This window comes from Anabrus simplex, chromosome 8, assembly GCF_040414725.1.
Source record: "Anabrus simplex isolate iqAnaSimp1 chromosome 8, ASM4041472v1, whole genome shotgun sequence".
Classification (NCBI taxonomy): Eukaryota; Metazoa; Arthropoda; class Insecta; order Orthoptera; family Tettigoniidae; genus Anabrus; species Anabrus simplex.
In genome coordinates, this window is record NC_090272.1 from 227,859,943 (window position 1) to 227,877,111 (window position 17,169).

The following is a 17,169-nucleotide window of genomic DNA, read 5'->3' on the forward strand; positions in this document are numbered from 1 at the left end:
TAGAGTTGTGTAATATATCAAGATTTCTGTTATTGGTTCTAAAAGAAATTTTCATGTTGTGTTTTTTAAGAACAGTGGTTATTCTATAAGCATCTTGAGTGAAAGTGAAAGTTGAAAATGCAGTGGGTTTGGTTTTCTCTTTTGATAACATAGTTTTAGGACGGTGTTTGAATTTGTTGATGATACCGTTTATGAAAGAGTTGTTGAAGCCATTAAATTTAGCGACATTATGGATGGTGTTCAATTTGTTATTTAAATGTTTTTTAGACATAGGGAACATTATAAAATTTTTATCTTTAAATGCAGCTATGGAGCTCGGTAAAACTAAGAAGGAGAAAGAGTAAGTTTTCATTACAGAAAGAATTAAACCTGCACTTCCATTATATAAAAAACTACCTGGGTTTATTTTTAATTCCTGTAAGTTGCCAAATGTAATATACAACTTTCTTTGACGACAGGATTCAATTGCTTACCTCTGATTCACTACGAGAGAAGTCTTATGTTAGAAATTACCGCTGGTTCTCAGTAATGTTACCTACACTGTACATGTTTTAATGACATGGTGACGTTGCAGATCCTGGAGGCATTTCTACCCAAAATGATCGCCAAGAACCACGGACACGTCGTAGGTATCTCGTCCATGGCAGGCATCATGGGCATCACTAACCTAGTTCCTTACTGCGCCTCCAAGTTCGCCGTGCGAGGTATGATGGAGGCCTTGAGTGAAGAACTGAGAGAAGATGCTCGTGACATCAAGGTGAAATTCACCACCATCTTGCCATTCATCGTTGACACAGGCCTCTGTCACAAGCCAAAAACCAGGTACTGTTTCTAAAACCTCAGAGATATTTCTTTTGTACAACTCCCAAAGCCCCTATTACATACTTGGTTTTGCTTGTAAAAGAGTTCACAGAAGTCCCACCTTACAATACAAATATCACATGTTTCGTCCTTGTATCGTGAACATCATCAGCTACAGGTTAAAAGATAAAGGTATCACATAACAAGAAATGGGTAAAATTATATAAAGTATAAAATATCGAGTCCTTGTTGTTTAAAAGTCTATCAGTGTCTGTAAAATAAGACATAAATTTGGGCTCGTCTTAAAACAGGTCATGTTGATTTAGACATTATGATACCATTTTTTGAATTTGGAGAAAATCTTCACATGTGCTGTGTGGGATGTGGTGTGAAATCATGCTCAAGCCAGCTTCTTGTTAAGGTATTGAAAGAACAAGAAAAAGCTGTAAGCTGTGAGAGTCAAAAAATGGGGGGGGGGTAAGAAAACATGGGACAGAAAATAACAGAAAATCAACTTACATCCTCGCTGGCTTAACACGTTCCATGCCGCAGTGAATTTTGATGACTTATTTTACGTCGTATCGGCCCACCAGTGATCAGATGCTGCCTTTAGTTATTATCGGTTCGGGTCACCTGTGACCTGAAGAATTTGACTTTGGTTAGTCCCTACTATGAAGTCCAAAACAATGCTGGAGCACTTGGTGTGTGCCTTATTGTTGAGGAGTCATTCCGTTGTATTTTCCTCTGCGACAGTTTTCCAATTCAACAAATGCGTGACCCAGAAATGGCCCCGGCCTATGTTTATTATTTTTCATATTATGCTTAGTAACAAAATAATATCACAAAAGACAAGGCTGTATGTAGGATCATCAACAGATACTGAAGAGAAGTCACTGTCATAACTTTATTCCAAATAATGAGCAATTTGTCAAGGATCCAGTGCCATCCTAAACCTCTTTCTTTTCCGCGCCATCAGTGTGTCTGAATGTGAAGGCTCCTGCCTAAAAAAAAAAAAAAAAAAAAAAGGATGTGAACTTAATAAATATATCAATAATTACTTCGCTTCCCTGAGAGCAATGTAGAAAAGAATAGGTTACACGAGATGTCACATGGGTTGTACTCCTCATATTAAACAACAATCTGCCATCTGAAGACAGCAACATTGTAGGCTTCATTCATCGTAACAGTGCAAGCGATTCTCGCGTAATAAATATAGGTTAGATAACAATCCGAACACAGGGTGAACCGAAGCGATATGAATGGAAGATGCAAAAAAATTCCTTTGGGTCACCGGTCAGCCAATCGAAACTAGCAGTATGCCTTGATCTTGTACTTCAATATGAAATTTGTAACTAGGACGTAGTTACTTACTCCGCAATTTTGGGAAGTTTGCACTGACAGATATGAGTAACGTGCTTCAGGACACATGGTGACCCAAACCACAAGGAACGTGTTAAGTTGGTTTATCTACGTCTTGCTGTAGTGGGTCGGCTGTGCCAAACTGAGTGTGTTGCAGGTGTGATGGAGGAGCTGATAGCGAGGCGGGGAGTGTGTTGGCTGGGAAAGCAGGAGTGGGCATAGGGGAGGGTGTGGAATGGGAAGGTAAAGTAGAATGTTGATTCGTGTTCAGAAAGTATAAACACTTCTCCCATAATGAGATTGCCCATGAGGACAAAGTATACTATATACAGTACATTTATGACTGTATAAATGATTTCTCAATAGCAATAATGACCCTTTCAAGGATTTGATGACCATTTTTTGTTCACGACTCTGATAGATTGAACCTTGATCAGAATTCAAAGAACATAGGAATTGTTCCTCTCGCACTGATCATGAGGCCTATAACCTCAATGTTATCCAGTCCGTATTCACGTTGGTAGAAGGGGATAGTTGGTTTCTGGATGCTTTTCTTTTCCTCGCGTATTTCACTGGGCTGATTAGCGTGCAATTTGAACTGAACCATGTGATCAATAATATATCCATTGGTGTTATTTTTGAAGGCTATCATATCACATTCCTGTGGGTACTGCCGTTCTCCGATAATCCATGGACCTCTTCGTGAACTGTGTAACCAGCATCTCACAAAGACTGAGCAATGGAGCTTCGTATGGCATGGTGTTTAATAAGTCGCAGGGTTTCGCCATAAGGACAGCGTCCCAGGACATGAGAAAGCATTTCTATCTCATTGTGGCAATGTCAACAACAGTTATTGTCCTGGGACCTGCCTGGCATGGCTCAAACAGCTGCGACATTAGCGGTCATCTTTAGAGCAAAACGCAAGTCAGTGCAAGACAGGTCATCACGGTATATTATCCAACTGTTCGCTGAAAGGTTTTCTTTAAATAAGATAACACCTTTTCCCTTTTGAGGAAGCTGACACCATTTTTGGAATTCCTGATCTCTCAGTAATTGAGACTTCTTGTTCACAAAAGGATTAAAAACTTACTAATTACCGTGTCTCTAAGGATGTCGATACTTTGTTTTGTTACTCCATAAACTATAGGGGTATTGTTGATATTAAAGCAGGTCTAGATGGTCCCTGGAAAAAGAAGGTGATTATTAAGGTTCAGAAGTTAAGGCGAAGTGATATTTCATTCGTGAGACCATTTTACCCAAAATCTGAGAAATAACTGATAATGACAGATCCCTAACTCCATTTAAAACATTTTTATGTTGCATATTTGAGCCATTTTTATTGCTTTAATCATTTTTTGATCATTTTAGTGATTTAAGGTCATATTTGGTTTTATTTTGGGAATTTTTCTTTAAAATGAGGTGTTGTTTTTAACACGCTACATGCTATCTGCGATGATTTTCAGACACAGCATTTCAAAATACTGTAGTAGATGTATTTTCTTTTATTTTCCTGAAAGTGGAAGGTAGTAGGTTTAGAAAACTGATTCCGAGAAAGAGATGCTGTACGAACGTACGCCGACAGACACCAAAAAGAATGCTAATACTTTATTTTTGGTTATTTTTTAGAAAACAGAGAGAGAGCTGCGCCTTAGGGCTATAATACTGAATGTAGCTCTGTCATTTTGCAGGATTAAATGTGTCTGCTGGATTATCACTTATCACTTTTTCACATGTTCAATGTTAGTAATACGGTGAAGCCCCCATCTAGTGGCGAGACGATACAAATTGTGCCGGCTGCCAAAGCATGTAGCACTCCTCTGGGGCAATGATTAATGACTGACAGATGAAATGAAATGATATTGGAGAGTATTGCTGGAATGAAAGATGACAGGGAAAACTGGAGTACCTGGAGAAAAAACTGTTCCATCTCTGCTTTGTCCAGCATAAATCTCACATGGAGTGACCGGGATTTGAACCACGGAACCCAGCGGTGAGAAGCTGGTGTGCTGCCGCCTGAGCCATGGAGGCTCATCCCTAAACTTCTAAAATGTTTATGTCAAATTTTACCTTCTTTTAGGTCATATTTAGCTAAATTCTAGAGCATACTTCTTTAAGTCATAAACTTCTGAACCCTAGTGATTATGATTTGATTTTTAAAGAGAAAGGAGAAGAAAATTAAATTCTTGTACATCTTGATAAGTGACCATCCTTGGACTTGTAGAAAAATAAGATAGGTAGAGAGAGACGAACAGGAAAGGGAGCGTAATAAGTTGCTGTGTTCATGACATAAATAAATAAATAAATAAATAAATAAATAAATAAATAAATAAATAAATAAATAAATAAATCACCACTACTATTTAACTGTGTCCTGGAGAAGATTGGGAGAATTTGGAATTCTGAACTTGAAAATCAAGTGATACCCCAATCTGCTTAGAAAGAAAATCGGGAGGCATGAAAGTCAACTGCTTGGCTTTCGCTGATGATTTTGCGAAACTTTCAGAAAACCTAGAGGAAGCAGCCATACAGATCAACTTCCTAGAAAAGATGGCTAGCAGGACAGGACTTAGGATCTCGAAAGAGAAGTTCAAGTTTATGATGAATGACAAACATGGACCACAATTCCTTGAAACAGAGACTGGATGAATTCAGAGGGTTAGAAAGTTGAAATACCTTGGTGAAACCATACAAGATAATCGTATCTCAAACATAGAGAGAGGTTATAGACTAACTAAAAACATCTACAACAAGAAATGCATCTTATGGAATGCCAAAATGTCCGCCTCTGTGGTGTAGTGGTTAGTGTGATTAGTTGCCACAACCAGAGGCCCGGGTTCGATTCTCGCCTCTGCCACAAAATTTGAAAAGTGGTACGAGGGCTGGAACTGGGTCCACTCAGCCCCTGGAGGTTAACTGGGTAGTGGCGGGTTCGATTCCTACCTCAGCCACCCTGGAAGTGGTTTTCTGTGGTTTTCCACTTCCCCTCCAGGCAAATGCCAGGATGGTACCTAACTTAAGGCCACGACCACTTCCTTCCATCTTCCTTGTCTATCCCTTCCAATCTTCCCATTCCCCGCAAAGCCCCTGTTGAGCATAGCAGGTGAGGCCACCTGGGAGAGGTACTGGTCATCCTCCCCAGTTTTATCTCCCAACCCAGAATCTGAAGCTCCACGACACTGCCCTTGAGGCTGTAGAGGTGGGATCCCTCGCTGAGTCTGAAGGAAAAACCAACCCTGGAGGGTAAACAGATAAAGAAGAAGAAGAAATGCCAAAATAAGGCATTACAACACTGTAGTAAAAACTGAATGCATGTATGCCAGCGAATGCCTCTCAATGAATTACAAGTTGGAGAAGCTGCAGATGCTAGAAAGAGGAATATTAAGGAAAATCTTGGGCCCAATCCAGACTGGAACCACCTGGAAAATTCAAAACAACAATGAGATCTACAAAAATGTGGAGAAAATTTCAGAAACTGTGAAAAAGAGAAGGTTATCACTTCTCAAACATCTGTACAGAATGGATAAAACCAGATTAACCAAAAAGTTATTCGACTACCTGTAGGATATGGAGACAACTACGGCATGGATTAAGGAAGTTCGTAAAGATCTAGAGAAGTCCAACATCTATGAAGTTCAGATGCCAGACAGATGTTGAACATTTTGGACCACGATTCAAAATTTGGAAAGGTTTCAAGTTGAAAGACCTGCAAAGACGGGAATAGCCTGGACAGATGAACAGAAGAAACAGTGTAGCACCCATATGAAGGAGAACTGGAGGAAGAGGAAACTTCAGACAAAGAATCAAATGAATTGTAGTGTGATCCTAAGTGGTCAATTCACAATTATAATAATAATAAATAATACATTTACAAACTGAATAATAGTCATAAAAATAAAGAAGCATAGGCTTACACGTACTGATAATTCTAATGTGTTTCAGGTTTCCAAGTCTCTTGGGTATCGTTCCCCCCAAGAAGGCTGCCAGCGAGATCATCAAGGCCATGAGGAGAGATTACCCTGAGATGTCTATTCCAAGTGGTCTACTTAATCTCAACTACTTCATCAGGTATGCAGACAATCTACACAGGTCTATTGAATACATTAAAATAGGAAGGCATTTTTTACCAAGACAGCTTAGAATAATTTCCCATCTGATGTGAGCGACAGGGAAATCATTTCTCTGATCAATCCATGGTGTGGATTTTACAAGAGGATAGAAGACCTCCAGAAAAGTTTATGACACTTTTATTATATCATGTATTTAGAATTATGTTATTAACAATCTAATAAGTTTATGGAAGACAACAAAGACTTGACTCCAGTAGTCACCTATATCTTTGTCCAACCCTTGTCCCGTTTCTCTGCGGGGTTGGCTATGAGGTGAGACAAATCGGTCGTGGCGGGTTTTTTGACAGGATGCCCTTCCTGACATCAACCTCATTAGAGGAGTAAATGAGATGAAATGAATGATGTGATATATGATGGTAGGAAGGGAGATGGTGAAACCTGCTGCCGGCACATAGCCTACTCCTGTCGAATAGCACCAAGGGGTCTGCTCAAGGCTTAATGCCCCCATCCGACGAATGAATCACCATGAATAGCATCATATGCCCTCACTCCATATGAGCACTGGGAAAAGGTTTGGAATTTAATCCAGGCTTTTGGCACGCAATCTAGTGATTAGAAATTGTATACCACCACCTCTCCTATCCTGTCGGCCAGTATTCTGATGGTGAATTTTTTTTTATCAACGGGTCTCGAACCAGATAACCACGGTGTCAGACCATTTAGACTTCAAAGCCTTAACGATCATGGCCACCAGGAGGGCTAGTAGTCACTTACATAATACCTGAAAATTCAGCAAGAGCAAGATCACGTGGCCTGATTCTTCAAGGCAACATAATTGTACGATTCAACCCACTGTTTAGATGTGTATAAGTCTGTAAATTGTATTACTTTCAATAAATAGCGGATAGTGGGAGTCTGTTCGAGCAAGTGTGGAGTGAATATTTGATTCAGTGACTTCAGCACCAGATATACATACTAAGCAATTCCCATTACATATGTACTGGACATACTTCATAATAAATACCTCACACGTCCTTAAAAATAATGTTTCGCCATTCCACTGCCGAAGAACTAGTGGCGACACTTTATGGAGAGAACATTACATTTTTATTCCATTTTAGCCACCTGAAACTAGGAATTATTTTAAAAAAAGCAATTTGTACAAGCCCTGTCATTTTATCAGGTAATTTGTTCATTTATTTCCTTTAATCATTAACAAACCCGGGCACATTTTGTTGTCTGTAAAAAGAATTCCCCCTCCCCACTTCTAATTCCCAGTCGCCACTACTGCGAAGAACTAATTTCTTTAGCTGATAGCCCGCCTATTCCTCTACGAGAGTTAGGAATTAAATAACTGTTTGATTCAATTTTTATTGTATTTATTTTTTAAGACCATCTGAAGTAAGTTTTATTCTATGTCATTCCTCTCTGTAAATAAGCATTTGTGTTCAGATTTACTTAAATATATGGTCAAAGCAAACATTCCACCCGTTCCATGGTATAAGAATAAATTGATAAGAAGGTACACTTTTCAATACAATATATCAAGTAAATGATATTACATATGTCTTGGGACTAGTTTCAGCCACTTAGTGGCCATCTTCAGCCAAATAAAATTAAACAGATCATGTGATAACTAAAACATAATATGTATAACAGACAAAAGTGGTTTAATCATAAATTGAAGTCACTGATTATTGAAAAGAAGAAAGCACACAAGCGATACAAAATATAGTGATTATCAGCATTTCTCGAAATTAAGAAATGAATGCAAGTCTGAATCTAAATCTTGCTATACAATGTATGTCTCCAACTGTGAACAAAGTATTACTTCCAATCCACAGAAATTCTGGCAATATCTAAGTTCTAAAATGTCATGCAATAATATTCCTTCAACAATGCATCTTAATGAAGTTACAGCAGATACTGGAGAAAATATTGTCAATCTTTTTGCTAACCATTTTTCATCTGTTTATTCTTCTTATCACAATAGTAGTAGTATGTCATATGATTATCCTTTCTCTGTCAATCTATCAGTTATAAACATTAGTAAGGCAGAAATTTACAATAAACTGATATCTCTGGAATTAAAGAAAACTGTCGGACCTGATGGTGTTTCAATGTACATGCTCAAGTACTGCTCATTTATTTTATGTGAAGCACTCTTTTTATCTGTTCAACTTATCATTAAACCAAGGCGTTTTTCCAGTGGAATGGAGGAAAGGATTTGTTAATCCATTTTTCAAAAGTAGTCTCCCATGATCCACCCTATCAAATGCTTTAGACAGGTCAACCACGATACAGTCCATTCGACCTCCAGAATCCAAAATATCTGCTATATCTTGCTGGAATCCTACAAGTTGAGCTTCAGTGGAATAACCTTTCCTAAAAGTGAATTGACTTCTATCGAACCAGTTATTAATTTAATCAGATAGAATGCCTTCCCAAAGCTTACAAGCAACGCATGACAAACTGACTGGCCTGCAATTTTCAGCTTTTTGTCTAACACCCTTTCCTTTATACACAGGGGCTTCTAAGCGGCTGAAACTAGTCCCAAGACTCATGTAATATCATTTACTTGATATATTGCACTTCAATACGGAATAAAAATTAAATTTACATCTTATAATAATGTTCCATGGTAGATCAACCAAAAAGTCGTTTAAAATAACCTAAATGCCGCTCTTTGAGCAAGAGGTTCTGACACTAACATTTCATTGTAATTCACAAACATGCTCAAGAGAGTGTAGCACTATTCACTTTCTCTCAAAATTCTTTACGAGATTCTTGAGATTTTGGCTATTTGTCTCAAGACTCTCGAGCGACAGAAATTCCCATCCCTAGTTTTCGGCAACGCAAGGGCGGGAAAGTAGTAAGATTGGAAAGTTAGCGGTCATGGATTTTGAAATTCCTACTTCAATCCTCCACCAAGGGTAGGTTCGGTTGTTGAACATATAATCTTGTCTGTGATTTGATTTTAATATTTGACACAGGTTTTCAACTGTTGTTGTAAGTTCTTTCAGGATTCCTGACCAGAAAACAGATTTTTTTTAAAATCTCAGACAAGTACAGTTGATTCCAAAATGACCGCCGTGAAGTTTCTTCATAATCTCTTGATGTAATTCCATGGAGATGATAATTCTTCTTTCATAGCTCCTTCTGTAGATTGGTGGTAGAGTGTCAGCCACCAGATCCCATGCAGAGGTTGTTGGATACTCCATGTTGTGAGATGTCAGCATGTAAAAGATCTTTGGTAACACAGCTGGTGTTCACCTGACAAAATTAACTGAAACTGAGCCATAGATGCCCAAGAGAGATTTGGTTTACTCTGCCATCTAGTAGGCCTAGAGTAAAACGGAACGTCACAACTGACAACCAAGCAGCCAGATAGCTTCAAATTAAAAAGCTTGCGCACGGTCCAACAGAACGAACGGACTGTTTTTTAAGATATTAACATAAAAAGTTCCACCTTTACAATACTTACAGAAGTTTTTATTCTTAAAGCAAAGTTATAGGTACATATTTCTTTCTTCTTGGGGACATCCTCAGCCTAGTAAGGAACGAAAGTTAGTAAAACGAGCATTTAAAAATAAAGTGTTACAGCAACTCAGATTTATATGGTCTTAGTGTGCCATTTGACAACAAAGTGGTGATGTGAAATCCATGTGAAACATCTGATCGTTGTTTGAGTATAAAAGAATCTTATGTTTGCTGACACAAGGTTAAGAGAGAAAAATCATGTACTTCTTTCTAATTTCCTCATCCTGGAGATTTTCTACCCTTATTCTTTTGCAGACAGATTTCACTTTCTCTACCCTAGGCCTAGAGATACTTAGTTCACTACAGACCAGATAGTGGTCTGTGTGTGTTTGGGGATCCTCACAAACAGTGGAGCACCTACTGTTTGAATGTGCTGCATTTGAAAGAAGAAGGCATGACTTGAACTCTCATTTGAATTATTGCAACATTGCATTATCAAAACCCCTGTATCATTTGTTTAAGAAGCCGTGCTGTTACAAATATTTTATTAACTTCATCCACATCATTTTCCGTCGATTAGATACATAAATTAATTTTCATTGTAAAACTGAATATGTATGTTAACTATAACCCTAGTATACTACGTAAAATGGGGTTCCAGACTGCTTTGAATATTCAATAATAATAGTAATAATAATAATAATCAAAAAATCCCTGGAAAACTCATACATTCTTAACAGATTTCCTGAATTTGAAGTCAGTTAAGATATAGTCTATTATGGATCTGGTATCCCTAGCCTATAGGCGAGATACGAGAAAATGCCTAAAACAGTCGCCTGATGGCGCAATCCGTACTTCGATACGACGTAGCGTTTGGCCGCAATAAATTTCCAAATGAAAGTCTGGACTATTTAGCGTGCACATTGCCTGGCTATATCTTATATAAATAAAGCCCGTTGGCTAACTGACTGACATAAAGGTTTACCCACATTCTATGCTGCTTTTCATAAAATGTGTTCCATTAATGGAAGTAAACTGAGGTTGATAGCTGCAGTCGCTTAAGTGCGGCCAGTATCCAGTATTCGGGAGATAGTGGGTTCGAACCCCACTGTCGGCAGCCCTAAAGATGGTTTTCCGTGATTTCCCATTTTCACACCAGGTGAATGCTGGGGCTGTACCTTAATTAAGGCCACGTTCGCTTCCTTCCCAGTCCTAACCCTTTCCTGTCCCATCGTCGCCATAAGACCTATCTGTGTTGGTGCGACGTAAAGCCAGTAGAAAAAAGAATTATAAATGGAAGTGCAGTGAATTTTGTACACCGTGGAGTACTTGCGGCAAGGTACACATTGGCCAAATATGCCATTCCATTGGGACTCGCATCAAGGAACAGTGAAGAAATATCCATCTCAACCAGCCAGACAAGTCAGCAGTAGCCAAGCACGCCATATCGACGGGTCGTGATGTTGTGTTCCAAGATGCTCCAGCTCTTACATACACTAAACATTACGGGTCTAGGATTATACAGCAAGCTGTAGAAATATGTAAAATTCCTAATAACAATTTCAACAGACACACTGGTTATCTACGTTGTTGCCAGTCGTTAAGGATTTATTGTTATTTCATTTCAGTGTTTTCCAAATTAGTACGTTCGCCGTCACCAGTTGGTTCATTCCAAGCTTGTGGTATGTGTTATGTCATATTATAGCTTAATGTTGTCGTCAGCTGCCACTTGAAGCGCTGTGCCAGCATACAGCGAGCCAACTGGTGACGAACAGGCATACCGCTACAATTCTCCAACGGTAAAATCTTGTTAAATTCAAACCCTCATTATTGTAGAAGACTTCCTCGTGAACAGTTGAGATTTTTTTATGAAAACACGAAGTGAAGTTCTCTGTGAAACGTAAAGAGTTTCACTATGTTTCCTTGATACGGCATAAACCCAAAAGCTCATATACTACTTGTAAAGCTGTTTTTAGTAAACCTTTTAATATGTAGGAGTGCGAGCCAATATCCTACTCAAAACTCCATCTTTCATGAATACTCTTGATTGTTTTCTATCCATTTACTAATTAATTGTTCTATATATGGTTGCATCTTACTTCACAGTTCAGATAATATGTTTCTATTCGTTGCAGGCTATTCCCTGTCAAAGCAACGCAGATCATGAAGGACTTCATGGACAGCGGCGTTGAACCTCACGATACCACAGTTTGTTAGTGAAGTGTTGGGGCCACGCCATTGCTCAACGTTGTTATTGTGATTCCCACTTGCTACATCACTTGGAGAAAGAAACGACTTCAGTTGACGTAAATTACACCCAATGGTGTAGGACTATGCAGTGGAATATTTTTGTTTCCCGGTGACACTTGTTACGTGCCTTTTGGTTGTGAGACATATCATGGTACGCAAAGTTCCATATTACAAAAATAAGGAATTTATGTGTGTGAGTGCTGTGTGTATGTGTGTAAGATATTATTTTTGTTACATAAATGTATATAAATCAATAAATATCACTAAATAGATGACTGTTTCAGTTCCCTTATATGAGCACCCCCTCAAGGCTTGTTGTTACCACAAGACACACACAGTTGTGTACACTACATATTACACACATGCATTAACCCTCAAATGGTTAAATGACGATGCATCGCCCTTTTTGTACACGTTGTTGTGGTCAACGACGATACATCGACTGTTTTGCAGCCGTTCGTTAGACACGCTCTCGTTATGCGTAGTAACGCACAAATGTGCTCTATGCAGTATCATTTTAAACAGCAGATTCCAGTCTCTCTTTTTACTCTAGTTGCTAGGCTGTAGACTGCCGTTTAAATGAACTGCACAGTCTCAAAATTCAGCCGCTCGCTACCTTAACTGCGCAGTACAATATGGCGCCTTGCCGCGTCACAGTGTCGTTCTGTTTTTATCAGTTATTTGCGGAAATGGCGAGTAATTTAGTTTCAAGTCCCAAGTAATTTAGGTTCAAGTCCCATTCGGACAATGTTGGATGAAATAATGAGTGACGCGAGTGATATGAGTGATAATGACAGTGACAATGACAGACTTCCTGGAAAGCTGGAACGTTTATGCGTAATCTGTGGACCAACAAAAAAGGGGAAGGACCCAGTATTTGTGCCCTGGTTGTAACTATGCAGTTCACAGGGGGTGTTACCACAATTTACAGCACTTTAGGAGGCCTGAAAGGAGAGGAAGAAAAAGGAGGGCGCAGTCTAATTCTGGTAGCTCCTCTGAGTGACTTTGCGGGGGCGTTCTAGTGCTTGTGTATATACGTATACATATCTTTATTTGTGTATATAACATCAAAAGTGTTTATATTTTTTTGAAGTGCATAAAATTGTGAACAACATTGTGATTTGACTTTGGTTAAGTCGAGTATTTTAGTGTCTGGTATGGGCGCAAACATTTTTATAATATTATTTTGGAACACTTTTTTGGAAACTCAGGATGGCTGTAAAGATATAATGAAAGGTCATCATCATCATCTGTTTACGCTCCAGGTTTGGTTTTTCCCTCGGACTCAGCGAGGGATCCCACCTCTACCGCCTCAAGGGCAGTGTCCTGGAGCTTCAGACTCTTGGTCGGGGATACAACTGGGGAGAATGACCAGTACCTCGCCCAGGCGGCCTCACCTGCTATGCTGAACAGGGGCCTTGTGGAGGGATGGGAAGATTGGAAGGGATAGACAAGGAAGAGGGAAGGAAGCGGCCGTGGCCTTAACTCAGGTACCATCCCGGCATTCGCCTGGAGGAGAAATGGGAAACCACGGAAAACCACTTCGAGGATGGCTGAGGTGGGAATCGAACCCACCTCTACTCAGTTGACCTCCCGAGGCTGAGTTGACCCCGTTCCAGCCCTCGTACCACTTTTCAAATTTTCGTGGCAGATCCGGGAATCGAACCCGGACCTCCGGGGGTGGCAGCTAATCATGCTAACCACTACACCACAGAGGCGGACTATAATGAAAGGTACAAAACAAAAATATATTTATTTCAATAGCCTATGATATTATGATTTAATAAAATGTATTACATTGCGTGATTTCCTTTTAAAACCTATTTTTAAGAATTTTGAGGGAAAGTATACAAAAATCCTGAAAATCGTGTGACCGTAACAGTCGTTTACATAGACCATTTGAGGGTTAATAATCTGCCATCTTGAAACAAAACACTACTACAAAGAAGTAGAAGAAGAAGACTGCCACAATAGCATGTCAACAGACTACCAATCACAACATGTATTCACGTACTCGATTAACGACTTGCACTCACAACTCTTGTTAAAATAACTCTCACTAACTCCAACTCCCAAGACTGCCTCTTTATATACATTGCCTAGCCAGGCTTCTAAAAGAATATGATACAACATGTTTTCTTGTAATTTCAAGAGTCTCCACTAACCTATTTATAATGAATGGAATTTTCTGTAACTCTCTAGTTCCAAAGATAAATTGTTCTGGACTATTACCGGGATCAGCTTGCCTCTTGGCCAACAGTATGATTGTCATGTCAGTGACAGACGCCACATGGAGTCCAGTGTGGACTTCAAAAGCATGCTGGTCATGACTGAGAAAAATGCAAGAACTATACCCACACTGTCATTAACATGTTTCTTCTTCTCCCCTGGCCTTTTTCCCAATTATCTGGGGTTGGCATTAATGCTGATTAAACCCAGTTTTACAGCCGAATGCCCTCTTTGATGCTGACCCTATGTGGAAGGATGTATTCACTACAGCATAATTCTGTGGTTTCATTTAGTAGATGATTTCAAGTGCCGAGAATGTCCTAAGACATGTTCAGCTTGCCTGGTTCAGGTCTCTCTATTTGACTCCCATTAGCGACCTGCACATCTGGCATGAGATTATTATGATAATGAGGTGAGGGGAGGGTGAAATCCAGTGTTGGCACATAGCCTACTCCTGTCGAATAACACCAAGGGGTCTGTTTAACTCTTTCACTGTCTTAGTCAGACACCACTACAGTGGAAGGAGCATATAAACGATCAGATGAAATAGGAAGAGAAAGTCTACAAATACCGGATATAGTAAAAGCTGTATTAGAAATGAAAATAGACAAAGCTCCTGGAATAGATAGCATTACAGTGGAAATGATTAAAGCTGCAGGACCTATTGGAATGCAGTGGCTGTATAGAAGAATGAAGATGGTATGGACTGACAGAGAGATTCCTGATGATTGTATCTCTGTATGTTCAATCTGTCAGCGATGCCACTGGTGGGATCCTCAACAGCTCTGCCATCAGCTGTCATAGATGGCCTAGGCATCACTGAAGAGGTGTACTAGGAAAATGAGGAGTGAGGTAGTTTCCTGTTGCTTTCCTCATTCCTGATGATTGGACAAGGGAAATTATTATACCCATTTTTAAAAAAAGGTAATAAGGCACTTTGTGAGAACTATGGAGGAATAGCATTACTGTGTCATTGCATGAAGGTTTATGAAAAGATACTTTTACAAAAAATCAAGAACAAGATAGATTTACAATTAAGAGAAGAACAACAAGGATTTAGACCTGGAATATCGACTATTGATGCCTTATTTACAGCTAGACAAGTACTAGAAAAGAAATGGGAATTCGGGAAAGACATCGCAGTTGCATTCATAGATGTACAAAAGCTTATGACACGGTTAGAAGAGAAGAGATAGGGAAAGGTCTGTATAGAATGGAATAGTCAAGAGAAATGCAATTCAGAATTAGAAACATTTATAACAAATGTCTGCTTTGTGTTGTAACAGATGGCAATAATTCAGAATGTTTTAGAACAGACAGAGGATTTCGACAAGGAAGTGTACTTTCACCAGTGCTCTTTAATATAGTGATGGACAACATTGTGAGGAATGTTCACCAAAGGTCAACAGCAAATAATATGAAAGTCATAGCATTTGCAGATGATATGATGGTATGGGAAGAAAATGATCAAAAACTGGAAGAACAACTACATACCTGGCAGAGAGCAATTGAAGAAGCAGGCATAGAACTTAGTTTAACGAAATGTGAAGTAATGAAAATCAGTAGAGAAAACAGAAAAATGAAGGATGTGAGGTGTAATGGAAAAGTTCTTAAAGAAGTAGATGGTTTTAAATAGCTAGGAAGTAAGCTAACTGGGAAAGGAAACATCAAGGAAGAAATTTTGGAGAGGATAGGAAATTGCTCAAAATTTTATTGCTGTGTACCAGACATAATTAGAAATTGGAAATTACCTCCCAAAGCAGAAATCATATTATTTGCCAATATTGACCTATGGATCACAATGCTGGATTTGGACACAAAAAAAAAAAAGATCTGCATAGATTACAAGCAGCAGGGATGTGCTTTCTGTGAGGGATCTTGGGTAAAATGAGGGGGGACAAGATGAGAAATTAAACAATACGAAACACGCTACAGATCAACCTCTTAAAAGAAAGTATGGGGAGAAAGAGGCTGAAATGGTTCAGCCACATCAAAAGAATGGGACAAAAATTATTACCAAGAAGAGCTCTGGAATGGACAGAATCTGGAGGAAGACCATTTGGAAGATCATAAACAACATGGAGGGATCAGGTGGAGGACTACAATGGGAGACAGTGATAAATGATAGACTGTGGAGGAAAAAAAGAAGATTGGAAGAGGCTCTGTGAACAACCTTCATAAGCAGAAACTTTTCAGGAAGAAGAAGTCAGATTGCCTTGCTTTGTCCACAGTGTTCTAAAAGTTCATGCTCATAAACCAGGAATAGATAGAAAATGTATTTTCTTAAGAACCATCAAAGTCATTTGAAAAAAATTATTTGAAGAAGTCAAGAATATATATTTTCAAACCTGCTTGCCCAGTAAATTGTAGTTTATTGGGGGTATGAAGAGAATACACAAATTTGGGGCAATTTACAGCAATGTGAAGTCCTGTCACCCCCAACTGTTGCCAGTAAAACACTATCAACGATACCACTGTCGCCTTTATCATGACTGATATTTTCATCACCACTAGGCTCACTTGAACTCTCACTAAATAAATTATTATCATGACAATCCTCTTTCAATACCGTAATTTTACAAAGAACATGAAACATCGTGCAATGCGGAAGCCATAGTGTAAACGAATTGTGGCTAGCATCATTCTTTTGTCTCTAGTTCGGCCACGCAAGGAGGATAAACACTTAGAGAAGCACTATTTCATTTCTTTTTTTTTTTAATTACAATTTATTTTACATCACACAAACACAGATAGGTCTTATGGGAGAGGAAAGGGCTAGGAGTGGGAAGGAAATATCCATGGCTTCAATTAAGGTATAACGCCAGCATTTGCCTGGTATGAAAATGGGAAAGCACAGAAAACCATCTTCAGGGCTGCTGACAGTAGGGTTCGAACCCATTATTTTCCGAATGGAAGCTCACAGCTGTGTGACCCTAACCGCACGGCCAACTCGCCCGGTAATATTTTATTTTCAGACGTGTCT

At 39.1% G+C, this 17,169-nt stretch overlaps 1 protein-coding gene across 1 annotated transcript in view; it reads left to right on the top strand.

The window, feature by feature from the left end:
• Positions 1 to 12,229, top strand: part of Ldsdh1 (Lipid droplet subset dehydrogenase 1) — a 132,938-nt gene extending 120,709 nt beyond the window's left edge. The window contains exons 6-8 of the mRNA XM_067152747.2: positions 575 to 822; positions 6,100 to 6,225; positions 11,843 to 12,229. Of these exons, the coding sequence (XP_067008848.2) occupies positions 575 to 822; positions 6,100 to 6,225; positions 11,843 to 11,924 (456 nt within the window). The 3' untranslated portion in view covers positions 11,925 to 12,229. The remainder of the gene's footprint in view (positions 1 to 574; positions 823 to 6,099; positions 6,226 to 11,842) is intronic.
• The last annotated feature ends 4,940 nt before the right edge of the window (positions 12,230 to 17,169 follow it).